Source organism: Myxocyprinus asiaticus, chromosome 46 (assembly GCF_019703515.2).
Source record: "Myxocyprinus asiaticus isolate MX2 ecotype Aquarium Trade chromosome 46, UBuf_Myxa_2, whole genome shotgun sequence".
In the NCBI taxonomy this organism is placed as follows: Eukaryota; Metazoa; Chordata; class Actinopteri; order Cypriniformes; family Catostomidae; genus Myxocyprinus; species Myxocyprinus asiaticus.
The window spans coordinates 625,001-641,197 of NC_059389.1; the positions used below are offsets into that span (position 1 = coordinate 625,001).

Consider the following 16,197-nt stretch of genomic DNA (forward strand, 5'->3'; position numbering starts at 1 on the left):
AAATATAGCGAGTAATAGCTAAGTATACAGTTGAAGTCAGAAGTTTACATACACCTCAGCCAAATATATTTAAACTCAGTTTTTCACAATTCCTGACATTTAATTGTAGAAAACATTCCCTGTCTTAGGTCAGTTAGGATCACTACTTTATTTTAGGAATGTGAAATGTCAGAATAATAGTAGAGAGAATGATTTATTTCAGCTTTTATTTCTTTCATCACATTCCCAGTGGGTCAGAAGTTTACATACACTTTGTTAGTATTTGGTAGCATTGCCTTTAAATTGTTTAACTTGGGTCAGATGTTTTGGGTATCCTTCCACAAGCTTCTCACAATAAGTTGCTGGAATTTTGGCCCATTTCTCCAGACAGAACTGGTGTAACTGAGTCAGGTTTGTAGGCCTCCTTGCTCGCACACACTTTTTCAGTTCTGCCCACACATTATCTCTCGGACTGAGGTCAGGGCTTTGTGATGGCCACTCCAATACCTTGACTTTGTTGTGCTTAAGACATTTTGCCACAACTTTGGAGGTATGCTTGGGGTCATTGTCCATTTGGAAGACCCATTTGTGACCGAGCTTTAACTTCCTGTCTGATGTCTTGAGATGTTGTTTCAATATATCCACATAATTTTCCTTCCTCATGATACCATCTATTTTGTGAAGTGCACCAGTCCCTCCTGCAGCAAAGCACCCCCACAACATGATGCTGCCACCCCCATGCTTCACGGTTGGGATGGTGTTCTTCAGCTTGCAAGCCTCACCCTTTTTCCTCCAAACATAACGATGGTCATTATGGCCAAACAGTTCCATTTTTGTTTCATCAGACCAGAGGACATTTAAAATAAAAAGTAAGATCTTTGTCCTCATGTGCACTTGCAAACTGTAGTCTGGCTTTTTTATGGCAGTTTTGGAGCAGTGGCTTCTTCCTTGCTGAGCAGTCTTTCAGGTTATATCAATATAGGACTTGTTTTACTGTGGATATAGATACTCGTCTACCTGTTTCCTCCAGCATCTTCACAAGGTCCTTTGCTGTTGTTCTGGGATTGATTTGCACTTTTCACACCAAACTACGTTCATCTCTAGGAGACAGAATGCGTCTCCTTCTTGAGCGGTATGATGGCTGTGTGGTCTCATGGTGTTTATACTTGCGTACTATTGTTTGTACAGATGAACGTGGTACCTTCAGGCATTTGGAAATTGCTCTCAAGGATGAACCAGACTTGTGGAGGTCAACAATTGTTTTTCTGAGGTCTTGGCTGATTTCTTTTGATTTTCCCATGATGTCAAGCAAAGAGACACTGAGTTTGAAGGCCTTAAAATACATCCACAAGTACAACTCCAATTCAGTACACCTCCTATCAGAAGCTAATTGGCTAATTGTCTAAAGGCTTGACATGATTTTCTGGAATTTTCCAAGCTGCTTAAAGGAACAGTTAACTTAGTGTATGTAAACATCTGACCCACTTGAATTGTGATATAGTCAATCAATTGTTGGAAAAATTACTCATGTCATGCACAAAGTAGATTGTCCTAAACGACTTGACAAAAATATAGTTTGCTAATATGAAATCTGTGGAGTGATTAAAAAATATGTAAACTTCTGACTTCAACTGAATGTCTTTGACAATTATGTTGGTGTTGCTTATACAGTATGCCGCGTTTTCACTTATAACTTCACGAAAAATATATGGAAATTCAGAGAAATATGAAAGAAGTAAATGTTTGGCTCACTATTTTTTTTTTTTAGCATTTTGTTTGGCTGAGAGTCCCAGAATATATCATAATCTATATAATTACAAAATTTGAAACGTTGTCTTTACAATGATACCAAACACTTGACCCTCCAAGGTTTTTTTTTGTTTTTGGTCGAGTTATAAGCCTTTAATTTTGGGTATGCCACTGAAACAGGAAATCTTTAAAAATACCTTCAGAACTTAAAGGAATAAAATAGTTTTAGATGGAGTATTTATAACCTAAATCTATTTTAAATTTTATTAATAATAATAATAATAATAATTATATATATATATTATATAAACAGTATTATATTATTATTATTATTAACAATAATATTATATATATATATATATATATATATATATATATATATTATTGTTAATAATAATAATAATATTATATATATATATATATATATAATATTATTGTTAATAATAATATTATATATATATATATATATATATATATATATATATATATATATAATATAAACAGTATTATATTATTATTATTATTAACAATAATATTATATATATATATATATATATAATATTATTATTATTATTAACAATAATATTATATATATATATATAATATTATTGTTAATAATAATAATAATATAATACTGTTTATATTATATATATATATATAATATATATATATATATATATATATATATATATATATATATAATATTATTGTTAATAATAATAATAATATAATACTGTTTATATTATATATATATATATATATATATATATATATATATATATATATAATATTATTGTTAATAATAATAATAATATAATACTGTTTATATTATATATATATATATATATATATATATATATATATATATGTATATATTATTAAATTATTCATTATAACCTTGCACTGGAAGTATGATATTAACTATAAATAGTCTACAGTTACTGTATGCTAATGATTACTTTTATTACTTGGTGGTCTAATAGTTTATTGTGGTTATTAATAAATACATATGTTGCATTTGCTGCTATTGGCCACTCATGGCCGTGATTTCACTACAGTAAAGTTGCATTACACCCTTTAACCGTAGTAAAACATGGTAACACGTCATCAAGTTTGTATTTTTTATTGTTTTATTTGAATCTTACTCGGATATTCTCACACAAACAGCTGCCATTATTCACTGTGTGGACTTACAGTAAATGGTGTTTTTTTTTGACAGGAAGTGGAATTATGTCGAGTGAACAGTCAAGAGAAACTCGGCCTCACGCTGTGTTACCGGACAGGCGATGAGGAAGACATCGGCATATACGTCAGTGAGGTGAATCTCAACAGCCAATCAGATTTCACGCTTCGTCACGCTCCACAAACACCAAAAACATCAGATTGTCATTTAACTTTCAGTGTCATTTCTGAAAAAGGTTTTGATGTACTGAAAGTCAACAAGAAATATCAGTATTAACACTTTCGTTCATTAGAAGTTGTTCATCTCTCGATGGTTGTGTCATTGTAAACACAGATCCGTCTGATCTTACAGGCTAATTAAAATCTCACTCCATATAATTAAAGTGCACAGATCCGTGTCTTCAGCTGAGATGATGAATGTCTGCTGCTCGCAACGCTGTTATACAAGAAATAATAAGCTGTAACCGAATTATGAAAGATTTAACAGTTTTACAATACAATAGTAATGTCATCCAGGTAAACGACACTGACTTTAGTAATTTGCTTTAGAAGAGTTGTAAATATTGATCTCTCACAGTACAGTTAACACAGTCAATATAATCTTGAGTAACTTTAAACAGGAAGGTTTCTGTCATCTAATGACGACAGCGACTCTACAGATCTAACGTGATTGGACAAATGCAGTCAGACGAGCATTGATTGGCCGTTAAAAGATAGTTCTCTATTCTCACTTAATATAAAGTAGCTTGAGATTGGCTGGATTCTTGAGGCCATTGAGTTTTGCATCTTCTCTGACTGAAGTCTTGTTATTCGTGTGTTGTTGTAGTTTTGTAACCATTGTTACTATCAATGTACTCACTGAAACATGTTTGAAATAATTGTTTCACAGATTGAACCGAACAGCATTGCTGCTCAAGATGGTCGAATCCAAGAAGGCGACCGTATTTTACAGGTAACTTCACCTCTCAGCTTCATTAGACGTTTGTGAGGAGTTTTGTGTTGCATTGTCTCACAGCGAGCGGCTCGTTCGTGATTAATGAGGGCACAGAATTGCACCCGCGGCGATGAGAGCGTTTGAGTCAGCAGCAGCATTCAATGTTAATGGCGAGAGAACGGGAGACATTGTGATCTCTGGAGAATCATTACTGGCCAACATACTGCTCGATTGTGCTACAGGACCTGCAGGAAAGCAGGGGGCGTGTTCAGGATCATTACACCAAAGCGCTGCTGATGTTGCTGGAATCTTCTGCTGGAGAACACAGAATTATAGATACTGTAGATGAACATCCTGCATCCTGAGATGAGTTTTCAAATGAGTAAAGTGACAAAAAACAAATAGACATTTTAACTACAAAACTCATTACTGAGAGTGAAGAGTGTCGATTTAAGTACCCATGCAAAACTCGGTGTGGTCTGAATAGTTGTTAGTGCAATTCTAAGTATTCTTCAAATGTATTAGTATATATGGTACTACCATAACTAGTATGCGTTATATATGGAGAACTAATTTTATTTTCTCTGCCAAAATTTGAATCAAATTATTTCAGCATAACATAAACATACTGTATACTACTATATCCAAACATTATATAACATAACATAAATAACATGTATATGTTAAAACAACATACAACATAAATATATACAACATATATTAAAGCATAAATAACAAATAAGATAAATGTATACTGAATAAATATCAAATATACTGTATTCAAATAACAAAGGTATACAACATAACACAAATATATTAAACATACAGTATATTAAAGCATAAATAACGAATATACACAATGTATAGAACAAATAACATAAATGTATACAAAATAAAATATACTGTATACCACATATATTAATGAATAAATAATAAATGTATACAAAATATATAACAAATAAAAGAAATATATAGTGCATATATTAACAATATATAACACAAATATTTACAACATAACACAAATATATACAACGTATAGAACAAATAACATAAATGTATACAAAATAAATAAAATATACTGTATACAACAAATAACACTTATATACAACATATATTAATGCATAAATAATAAATGTACTGTATACAAAATATATTACACAAATATATACAACATACAGTATATTAAAGGATAAATAACAAATGTAAACAACACAAATGTATACAACATATATTAAAGCATAAATAACAAATATACACAATATATATAATAAATAACATAAATGTATAAAAAATAAAATAAATATACTGTATATAACATATATTAATGCATAAATAATAAATGTATACAAAATATATAACACAAATAGACAACAAATATATACCGCATATATTAACAATAACACAAATATATACAACATAACAAATATATATTCAACGTATAGAACAAATAACATAAATGTATACCAAATAAATAAAATAAATATACTGTATACAACAAATAACACTTATATACATTATATATTAATGCATAAATAATAAATGTACTGTATACAAAATATATTACACAAATATATACAACATATATTAACAATATATAACACAAATATACAACATATAGAACAAATAACATAAATGTATACAACATATCTATTATTACATAAAATAACAAACAAAATGATATCAGAAGTGCATCTTTAATGTGAGGTTTTGTGCACACTGTACAAGAATGACATCACAGCATGTGTCACGTTATTATTTTGAAATGTATTTTTGCGTCCTTCATGTCTGGTTTCCTGGTTCGCTTCCTCATTGTTTTCAGCTGTGTCTTGTTTAGCCTATCAGTCCTGGTGTATATTTAGTCTTCATGTTTCTCTTGTGCCTCGTCGGTTCTTGTTTGTATGTAGAGCTTTGTAAGCCAGCATACTGCTGTGGAGTTTATGTTTACCTTCTTCGTTGTGTTGTATCTTCTTCTGTTTATTTATCATTAAAAGAGCTGCATCTGGATCCTCTCACCTCATCACTACACAAACCCTGACAACATGACGAACAGATGCGCTTGTGTCAACAAACGTCAAGACATTGTATACGTGTAAATGCTGTGTGAACAAAACATACGATTCCGTTTACTGTGACATTTGCTTTATTGCTAAACATTATAAGAAGTGTTTGTGCCTCTTATCATACAAAGTTAAAATAATAGATCAACACAGAGGAGGGGCGGCATCTCATTGGCTGACGGTGTGTGTGTGTGTGTGTGTGTTTCAGATTAATGGTCAGGATGTTCAGGACAAACAGGAAGCAGTATCTGTTCTGACTAATGAAGAATGCAGGAATATTGTGCTGCTGCTCGCCAGACCAGAAATACAGGTGTGTATTCATGTAAAATATCTTCATCATAATTCTTAAATAGTGAGACAAACATCTGTTTTATAGACTATCAAAAAAAACAAAAACAACCATAAGTAAACTTTCTGAAACATTGTTGAAATGTTTCTCATGTGGAATTATGGACATTCAGCCAGTCATTATCCCAAATAATCCACACTGCCGCTCAGCACATTCCCCTCAACACGGGTGATGTTGGTGTAATTGACTTCCAACCGTAAGCCATAAAAACTAATAGCATGCTAATATTACGCGGGGTCAGCCGTCGTAATCCAGAGCAGCTTGTGCGAACGTTAAACGACTCTCTCGTGATCGTTGTAATTAAATACTCGCTGACCGTAAATTTACATCCATAAAAATAGATGACAAAGTAGAAGTCAAGAGGTCGTGTGTTTGACGTATCAGTCACACAACACAGATCGAATTGTAACATTACCAGAAAAGTTGATTAACGGTTTCAGCATGTACCAGGTCAGGACTTCTTACGTCAGTAAGTCTGCTTTGGGCCAATCACAAAGTTCTGACGAAGATGATGAAATTATTCCGCGCCGTTTAACGCCTGTGACTCAGGAGTGAAAAAACATTTGTCAAATTGGACAGATAGTGAAACTAAAGTGCTCCTGAAAATAATGTGTCGTCATCTTACAGGAACAGTAAGTGATTCCATTACTTATGATAAAAATAAAAGAGTTTAACAGCAGTTTGTGTGAATGGACGCAAAACTGATGAATGACCGAAAGCCACTGCAAGCATGAACAGAAGATAATCCGACAATTTAATGGCTTTTATGTGTGAAAGTGGCTTATGATAATGAAGCACATTTTAACCCAAAATGATCATTACTGTAAAAAACAAACAAACAATATGTATTGTAATACATATACTCTATTAAAATCAGCATTAATTTAATTTAGTACAAGAAATACTACCATGATGTATGCTTAACATTGTACTTTATCTTTTTTCTTTTAAGAATGATTTATTGTATTTTTTCCTTTAAAGATACAGTTTTACAGTAATGATTCTGTTGTACACAGTGTTCATTTTTACAAATATTTACAAACATTTCCTTTACAATTAGTCTATATTTCCTCATGTCATATTCATTTATTTTAGTCACCGAACATAAACTGTAACACCAAACTTTAGATCAAATATTGAAGCATTTATAAGCATGTATCAAACATATAAAAGACACAACAAAATAAAACTATCCTTTTGAAAACCTGAACTCCTGAAATAATAGCAGAAAATTAATATACAGAAGTATAGTACTTTTCAAGTTACTGTATTCTGAATTCTTCATGCTTTAGAGACTTACTGATGTTTTAGCCAGTTTAGAAAGGATAATGCATTGTGTATATATAGTGTGTTTTTGAGGAAAACAGCCTATTCACAACACAAGTTACGCATTGCTACTAGCACATAACTTAGTCTGAGTTCACATCTACATGCATTCATTGTATTGTCATTAATGCTGTCATCATTGTGGCTCTATTGAAGTTCAATATTGATATTTTAAAGTTCACTCTTAAGTCAGTTATGTCATTGAAGACATTTATTAATGATGTAATTATATGATTGATGTGATAGTTATTAGTGATAGTTCTGTTTATTAATAACAGCGCACAGAATTCATATTCATTTCTACATTACATAACTGCATATTAAAACATTTAATATACTGTACATTACCAGCTCAAACGGGGCAATCATACTATGATTTGATTATTTCTAGGGGCAGTGGCTTGGTGGTTAAGGCTCTGGGTTACTGATTAGATGGTCAGGGGTTCAAGCCCCAACACTGCCACGATGCCACTGTTGGGCCCTTGAGCAAGGCCCTTGACCCTATCTGCTCCAGGGGTGCCGTATCATGGCTGACCCTGCGCTCTGACCCCAGCTTGGCTGGGATATGCAAAAATTAGTTGCAGTGGTAGCTCAGCGGTTAAGGCTCTGCGTTACTGATCAGAAGGTCGGGGGTTCAAGCCCCAGCATGGCCAAGATGCCACTGTTGGGCCCTTGAGCAAGGCCCTTGACCCTATCTGCTCCAGGGGTGCTGTATCATGGCTGACCCTGCACTCTGACCCCAGCCTAGCTGGGTTATGTGAAAAAGAAGAATTTCACTGTATATGTGCAAATGTATAATGTGTGATAAATAAAGAAAATTATTAATAAAAATAATTATTATTAATTATTTGGATTAACCGTATACTTTCCTGATTTTTACTCGTTTTCTAAAAACATTATTAATGCATTGATAATATCTTGCAGTGTTATTTTTTTATTTAACAAAGTTTAAATTACAATTCTGATGCTTATTTTTCATCACATCTTCATTATCATCAACAAAATGAAAAAAGCAAACATTTTTGTCAGTAATTCTGCTGGCGAGATTAACACTGGTTGTACCGTTGCGGTTGTGTTGTTTTAGGAGGAGCCGTGGCTGGATGATGAACACAGCGAGTTCTTGGAGGAGCTGAAGATGCAGATGTTGGAGGAACAGAGGAGAGAAGAAGAGGAGATGGAGAGAGCAGCCAGAGAGGAGGAAGAGGAGGTTAGAGAAACTATATCGAACAAGAACACACCTGAGCTGTTCAGTGTTAACATCAAACTGATGTTCACTCGAGTAATACAACAGAAATACTGCTTAAATATGTATTCAGCATCTTGCCATTTTTAATTAGTAGATGCACCTAGCAACCACCTAGAACACCCTAGAAACCACATGGAAACATGCTAATAAACCTTTCAGATGCAACAGCATAGCAACCACGAATAAAACCCTTGTATTGTACTGGCGAGCAAATCACTCGCAGTTTCATCCGAAAACATTTTCATGGGATTCACTGCAGTAGTTTCATACTTAGTTTGATTTCTTTGCAAGTACATTCATGTCTCACAAGGGCAATGAGCATTAAAATAGAATATTTGAAATTCCCAACATTATGAATCATACTTTCATATTTTTTCGTGTTCTACATTACCCAGCCTGAAAGTTCAAACAAAAGCAGAGAAACCTGTTTTGTTGTAATGCCTCAGTCTCCCAAATGACACGAGTTTTATATAAAACCTTTCAGTAATGAAGTCTCGGTAGATTCTGTCTTTGTTTTATGTGTAAACATGCAGATGTTTGTATAATTTCCACTCAAATCTCCCTGCAGGCCAGAAGAATGCAAGAAGATAACATCACCGCTTCCTGTTCCTACAATCACGAGAAGTTGTTGAGTCAGATGGACGTTTCAGGGGAAGCTTCTGAGAAGAACGTTCTCGCTAAGATCCAAAAGAGACTGTCACGGTGTCTGCGTCAGCGGCGAGAGGCTACGGGTCAGAATCGGGATTGCCCAGCATCAGCGCATCACTCTGGAGACAGACTGGACCATGATGTTCCTGAAGGAGACTGTTATCAACAGCTCCTGGAGCTCAAGTATCAGATCCGCAACAGCGGCGAGTATGACCTCCTCTACACCCGCAGCAGCACCATCGAATGCAGCCTGACGGAGCAACGCAGCGGCTTAGAACACGAGCTGCGGCTGCTCAACGAGGAACTGCACAGCATCGAGCTGGAGTGTCAGAACATCATGCAAGCGCATCAACTGGGCAAGCGAGACCAGCTGCAACAGGGACCCTGCAGCCCTCGCCACGGACAACGCGGCGGAAAGTTGGCGGACATCAGTGAGCATCCCGAGAAGTCAGACAAGGACAGTTCGAGCGCATACAACACGGCGGAGAGCTCTCGCAGCACGCCTCTCGCAATGGACCGCTCTCCAGAACACTCTATGCAGAGGATGGTCAACCTCACCAATCAGAAGAACCTAAAAACTAGTTTCCTCGCCGGCCACAGATCGCCACCTGTTAGGAGAGCACCGAGTGGAAGTCCTGACCACAGCAATCCCTCAGAGTCTGACCAAACACCTCCTGCAGAAGACGAAAGCTCTCAGAGGAAAAATCTTCACTCAAGGATCCCATGCTTATCTCCACGTCACCAGCAAGCGGACGTCTCGGCACCTTCGCAACATTACCAGAGCTACATACATCTGATCCAGCAGCAGTCTGCCTTGGAATACACCCACAGCCAGCTCAGTCTTCTGGGAATGAGCGGCCCGCAGGTCAGCCAGCCTTCGGAACCCAAGATGGAGTGGAAGGTCAAGGTAAGAAGCGATGGGACGAGGTACATCACCAAACGGCCAGTCCGAGACCGACTGCTCCGGGAGCGAGCGCTCAAAATCAAGGAGGAACGCAGCGGAGGTATGACGACTGATGACGACGCTATGAGCGAGATGAAGATGGGACGCTACTGGAGCAAAGAAGAGCGCAAACAGCAGCTCCTACGAGCCAAAGAACAGCGGCTGCGACGTGAGTTCATGCAGCGGAGTCGTTTGGAAAGCTTGCGCGAGAATCCGCAGAGCGGCGGAGAGGGACGCAAGGAGGTTAGCATCATCGAACTCAGTCGTCGTAAGATGATGAAGAAACGAAACAAGAAGATTCTGGACAACTGGATGACAATTCAGGAGTTGATGACGCACGGAACAAAAGCGCCCGAAGCATCCAAAGTTCACAACGCCTTCCTCTCGGTTACAACTGTATAGTTCTCAAACTTTACCCCATGTGGTACGATCTACTTTTGCCTCGTTCAATGTGGCGATTTTTATAAGACAATATTATTTTTCACACTTTGTTAAATGATAATGTTTTTGTAAGCAATTAAACGAGTTTCATCATTTTTTTTTTTTTTTTTTTTACTGTAAGAAATTATTCAAAGAATGTTTCTTAATCTTTTATTTTCTTCCTTCTTTTTTTTTTTGCTCAAGATACTTGTTTTAAGCATAAACGTCATGACATTTAGATAAAAACCAATAAGAAATGGTTGCCAAAAAGCAAAACACTTAAATGCAACAAATATCCACAGAAACATGCCTTACAATAATGCACAGTTTTGCTTAGCAGGTAGCCTGAATTTATAGATATTTTTACTGTAAAACAACAAAAATACTTAAGAATGACAAACTTCATACAATGTATACTTTTCAGCAAAATGTGAATTGTTGTACCTACCTTTGGGGGGGGGGGGTTGGATATTTCCCCTTTTTCCTCCCAATTTGGAATGCCCAATTCCCAATGTGCTTTTAAGTCCTCGTGGTGGCGTAGTGATTCGCCTCAATCGGGGTGGCGGAGGATGAATCCCAGTTGCCTCTGTGTCTGAGATTGTCAACCCGCGCATCTTATCGCGTGGCTTGTTGAGTGCGTTGCCACGGAGACATGGCACGTGTGTGGAGGCTTCACGCCATCCACTGCGGCAACCACGCTCAACTTACCACGCACCCCACCGAGAACGAACCACATTATAGTGACCACGAGGAGGTTACCCCATGTGACTCTACCCTCCCTAGCAACCGGGCCAATTTGGTTGCTTAGGAGACCTGACTGGAGTCATGGAGCACGCTCAGCACTCCCTGGGAGCTAGTGAGCTAGCAAACTCCAGGGGTGGTAGCCATTGTATTTTACCACTGAGCTACCCAGGCCCCCCAATTACCTGCCTTTAATCAACGCTGCTGAGTCCGATTTCTAGCAGTAGGTTTTTTCATTGAACTTGGTCAAGACCAGCAAGTACTAAACCAAACCAGCTCTCTGAACCAAACAGTAGACAACTCATGTAGCTATACATAAACTGGGCCGGTTCTACCTCTACCTCTGCCAGACACTGGACCAGTTATAGGGTTCCCAAAACCAGCCCACGTCACTGAATACACAGCTGGAGAGTCATTTCTAACTTTATCGATTCTAAAAGGACACCCTCTACAAAGTCCAGTGTTGTGTTTATGACCAGCAGGTGAATATGTTTTATGGTAAATGTGGATTAATCATATTGCAGAAAAGTGTTGCTGTCAGAAAGACTGGTTTATTAAACCAAATGGAATACTAAAAACATACCAGCATAAATCATCTAAATGTACTCTCAAACTGATCAAATGCTTCCCAGATCAATTTTGAACGCTTGTTTGCTGGTTCTGCCCAGTGGATCTCATTTAATGATGGTTATGGAACCAATGTCTTTGACTTCACTTTTCTGAATCTGGTTTTATTTATTGGAGCAAAGATTGTACATTTCAATTGTAAATTTCTGTATTTGTTCTGGTTAAATGTTCTCAGTCTTATTTAAATAATCTGTAGTCGTCTCTCTTGGCCAGGTGAATGTGTGGTCATTGTGATATTTTGACACTAAATAAATGTTTTCTTCAAAAAACTCTTTTCAGGTTAATAGAAACTGCCGGAGTCCCTTTAACTAGCCTGACTGACTTTTTTTTGTGCTTATAATTGTTGCTAAATTATGAGATATAAAATTCATAATTATATGACTTAGTATCTTATAAATATAGCATATCATAATTTAGATTTTTTAATATCAGAATTATGATTTAGTATTTCATAAATATGATTTATCATATAATTTTGACGTTTTAATCTCATAATTATAATTTATCTCAATGACCTTTTGTCATAATTATGACTATTTCATAAATATGATTTAGCATATAATTTTGACATGACTATCTCATAATTTTGAATGTTTTATCTCATCATTTCTATTTAGTATCTCAGAATTGTGACTTTTTTTATATTATAATTATGCAAAAAAATTAAGCAAAAAACATGTTTTGAATCTGTTAAATTTTAAGATTAATATTGAAATCCTCTTTATGTCTGTTGTGTTCTCTGCAACAAACTTCATCATGTCAGCAACATGCTATTTAGTTTATAGCTTATATAACTTCATATGTTAGCATAACTGCGTACATACCTAAAGAAACCTGTCAAAGCTCAGTTTTGAACCAAAATCAAAAGAAAAGAAAATCTATTGTTTTAGCACATTTCCCCCCCAAAATTCTAATTTCTTTAATGTGAAAAATGCTATATTATTAAATTGTAAATGATCTAAACATCATGACAATATTTGTTGTTCTGCCTTTATTGTTCATTTAAATAAAAATGTAAAAAAATCATTGTTTTACCAAGAATTCAGCACTGCAAATGTCAGAGAATTTGGGGGAAAATGTAACATGAAAAGTAGTAAATACAAATAATAGTAAAGGCCCTAAACAGGCTCAATGTCCTTCATGCAAAATATGTCTTTTTTTGTGACCTAGACATGTTCTTCACAGGTTTTTGTGAAATTGACCCCTACATTGCCTTGAAATTCATCATTGAGAGCTTTAGAAAAAAAGAAAAGAAACCACAACAGTCTCCAATAAATCATTACTTCGGTTTGGTGCTTTTCTATTGTTCAAAATCTCAAATACATTATAAAACACGACTGCTGAAGTTAATGAGTTCATCCACATTCACTAAACATCAACTCACCCCATCAGCTTCATACAGACCTCAAACAGCAGTTAAATCCCCTTGAACACTCAGTAGTGTGCACTGCACTGCAGTCTATCTGAGTGCTGCTTTAGCTAATGAAGTAGCGCGCGGTCAGCGGTGAGATACGCTCAGGTGTAATTAAAGGCGGTTCAGTGACAGCGATGACATTTGTCACAAGAATCCACTGCATCGAAAACCGCAGCTGACAGAAATGTCAAATGGATAACGCCACTCAACGGCGTCTGAGAGCATTTACAGCGATAACCTTTAGTAATCCGTGAACGTCCGAAAACTCCCGCTCATTATGTGGTTTGAAGGCCAACTCGACACTTACCGAGAGAATCTGTAATAGACGGAGTGCCATTGTTTCTAATGTTATGACGCTTTTGGCTGTTACTGTTCTTTTTTTATTTTTTCTCCCCTTTTTCTCCCAATTTGGAATGCCCAATTCCCACTACTTAGTAGGTCCTCGTGGTGGCACAGTTACTCATTCAATCCGGGTGGCGGAGGACAAGTCTCAGTTGTCTCCGCTTCTGAGACCGTCAATCCGTGCATCTTATCATGTGACTCGTTGTGCATGACACCGCGGAGACTCACAGCATGTGGAGGCTCATGCTACTCTCCACGATCCACGCACAACTTACCACACGCCCCATTGAGAGCGAGAACCACTAATCACGACCACGAGGAGGTTACCCCATGTGACTCTACCCTCCCTAGCAACCGGGCCAATTTGGTTGCTTAGGAGACCTGGCTGGAGTCACTCAGCACGCTCTGGATTCAAACTCACGACTCCAGGGGTGATAGTCAGCGTCAATACTCGCTGAGATATCCAGACCCTGGCTGTTACTGTTCTTATAATGAGTCGATCAATGTCACTTTGTATATTTATAGAGCAGCTGATCTTTGATATGCTATTTAAGTGTTGTGTTGATGGATGACGGTAACGGAAGTCACATGATCTTGGCAGATTTTCAGCACTGTTGATGTTTTAATCAAGCCTGAAGTACAGGAGCATTTATTTACATTATCTGTTAAAGTTAAAGCTTGTGCTAAACATGGATCTGTTCACCTATGAATAAAAGTTTGGTTATAATTTACTCACCTTCATGTCTTTCCAACTCCACATGTTGTTGTTTTTTCTGTGGAATGCAAAAGATGTTTTGAAGAATCATCACACAGCTGTTTTCCACACAACAACAGGTCATATCTGTGATTATTAAGCTCTGCAAATGACCAAAAAACTGTTCAAATAACACAAAAATATATTAAAAGTAGATTGTGCGACTTGTACATTAAAGAGACCATCTGAGTGACTTTCTGTTCCATTTAGAGGTAAATCTGAAACAGTAGTAGTCTGATGTGGGAAAACATTTAGTGCTGTAGTCTCTGAGGAGCAACTGTACATATGACACTGGAGAAATTCCAGTAATTTCATTAGAGGACATGGAAGTTAATTTATTATCTGAAATAGTTTTGCGTTCCCTTGCATTTGTTTTGGGTTTCCAACAATAGCTTTATCTCTCTTTTAAAAAATGGACCATGGTTTTACTACAGTAACATGCTCAATGGTAAAACCGTAATAATTATACAGGAAAATAATAAGTATGGTAATAAAACCATAATCATTCATTTATTCACAAAAATAAATCACAGTGAGTTTTACTATAGTAATGTGCACATTTGTGGTATGCCTACATGTACGTTTACCCCAAATGGTTACTATGGTTATGGTTAATGCAGCAATATTAAAGTGAAACCATGTTTTTAGGGCATATTTTTTGGGTGGAAAATATGGTTTTGAAAACTATGGTACTTTTACCACACATCAACCATGGTGTTACTATAGTAAAAATGTTTTGTGGCAAAATGTTTAGGATTTTAAGAACTATAGTTTTGGTTTCACTGTACTATTATTATGGTTTTATTATGAACATCATGGTAAATTTTGTGGTTACTATGGTTTTACCACAAATACCATAGTTCAACCATATTGCTACTGTAGTAAAACATTGGTTATATGGGATGGATAAAGTTATTGCAAGGAAATGAAAACATTTTGTGAGGGAATTCTAGACTTATTGTGAGGAAACAAACTAAAGTGAGGAAGCAAAAAACATTTTTTAAGAGAATGCAAACTTATTGCAAGGAAATGCAAAACTTTTTGAGAGGGAGCGAAAAATATTTTGTGAGGGAACGTAAAACTTATTGAGAGGGAGCGAAAAAATATTTTGTGAGGGAACGCAAAAGCTTATTGAGAGGGAGCGAAAAATATTTTGTGAGGGAACGTAAAAACTTATTGAGAGGGAGCGAAACATTCTTGTGAGGGAACTCAAAAAATTAAATATTTTGTGAGGGAACGCAAAAAAATTATTGCTTGGGAGCGAAAAATAGTTTGTCAGGGAATGCAAAAACGTATTGAGAGGGAGTGAAAAATATTTTGTGAGGGAACGCAAAAACGTATTGAGAGGGAGCGAAAAATATTTTGTGAAGGAACGCAAAAAGTTATTGAGAGGGAGCGAAAAATATTTGTGAAGGAACGCAAAAAGTTATTGAGAGGGAGCGAAAAATATTTGTGAAGGAACGCAAAAAAATTATTGCTTGGGAGC

The 16,197-nt window shown here is 36.0% G+C and overlaps 2 protein-coding genes across 4 annotated transcripts in view; one reads left to right on the forward strand and one right to left on the reverse strand.

The window, feature by feature from the left end:
- The window catches only part of LOC127436234 (PDZ domain-containing RING finger protein 4-like), a 66,828-nt gene extending 54,315 nt beyond the window's left edge, over positions 1–12,513 (forward strand). Inside the window, exons 4-8 of the mRNA XM_051690269.1 lie at positions 2,948–3,046; positions 3,800–3,862; positions 6,110–6,211; positions 8,661–8,783; positions 9,391–12,513. Coding sequence (XP_051546229.1) covers positions 2,948–3,046; positions 3,800–3,862; positions 6,110–6,211; positions 8,661–8,783; positions 9,391–10,815 — 1,812 coding nt within the window. The 3' untranslated portion in view covers positions 10,816–12,513. The remainder of the gene's footprint in view (positions 1–2,947; positions 3,047–3,799; positions 3,863–6,109; positions 6,212–8,660; positions 8,784–9,390) is intronic.
- The window catches only part of gxylt1a (glucoside xylosyltransferase 1a), a 58,247-nt gene continuing 47,586 nt past the window's right edge, over positions 5,537–16,197 (reverse strand). Inside the window, exons 8-10 of one of the 3 annotated variants that reach the window (XM_051690274.1) lie at positions 14,694–14,730; positions 8,639–8,705; positions 5,537–5,875 (exon numbers count right to left, since the gene is read on the reverse strand). In XM_051690274.1, coding sequence (XP_051546234.1) covers positions 5,854–5,875; positions 8,639–8,705; positions 14,694–14,730 — 126 coding nt within the window. In that variant the 3' untranslated portion in view covers positions 5,537–5,853. Of the gene's footprint in view, positions 5,876–8,605; positions 8,706–14,693; positions 14,731–16,197 lie in introns of those variants that run through there. The other 2 variants (XR_007896352.1, XR_007896351.1) reach the window with 2 other exon arrangements.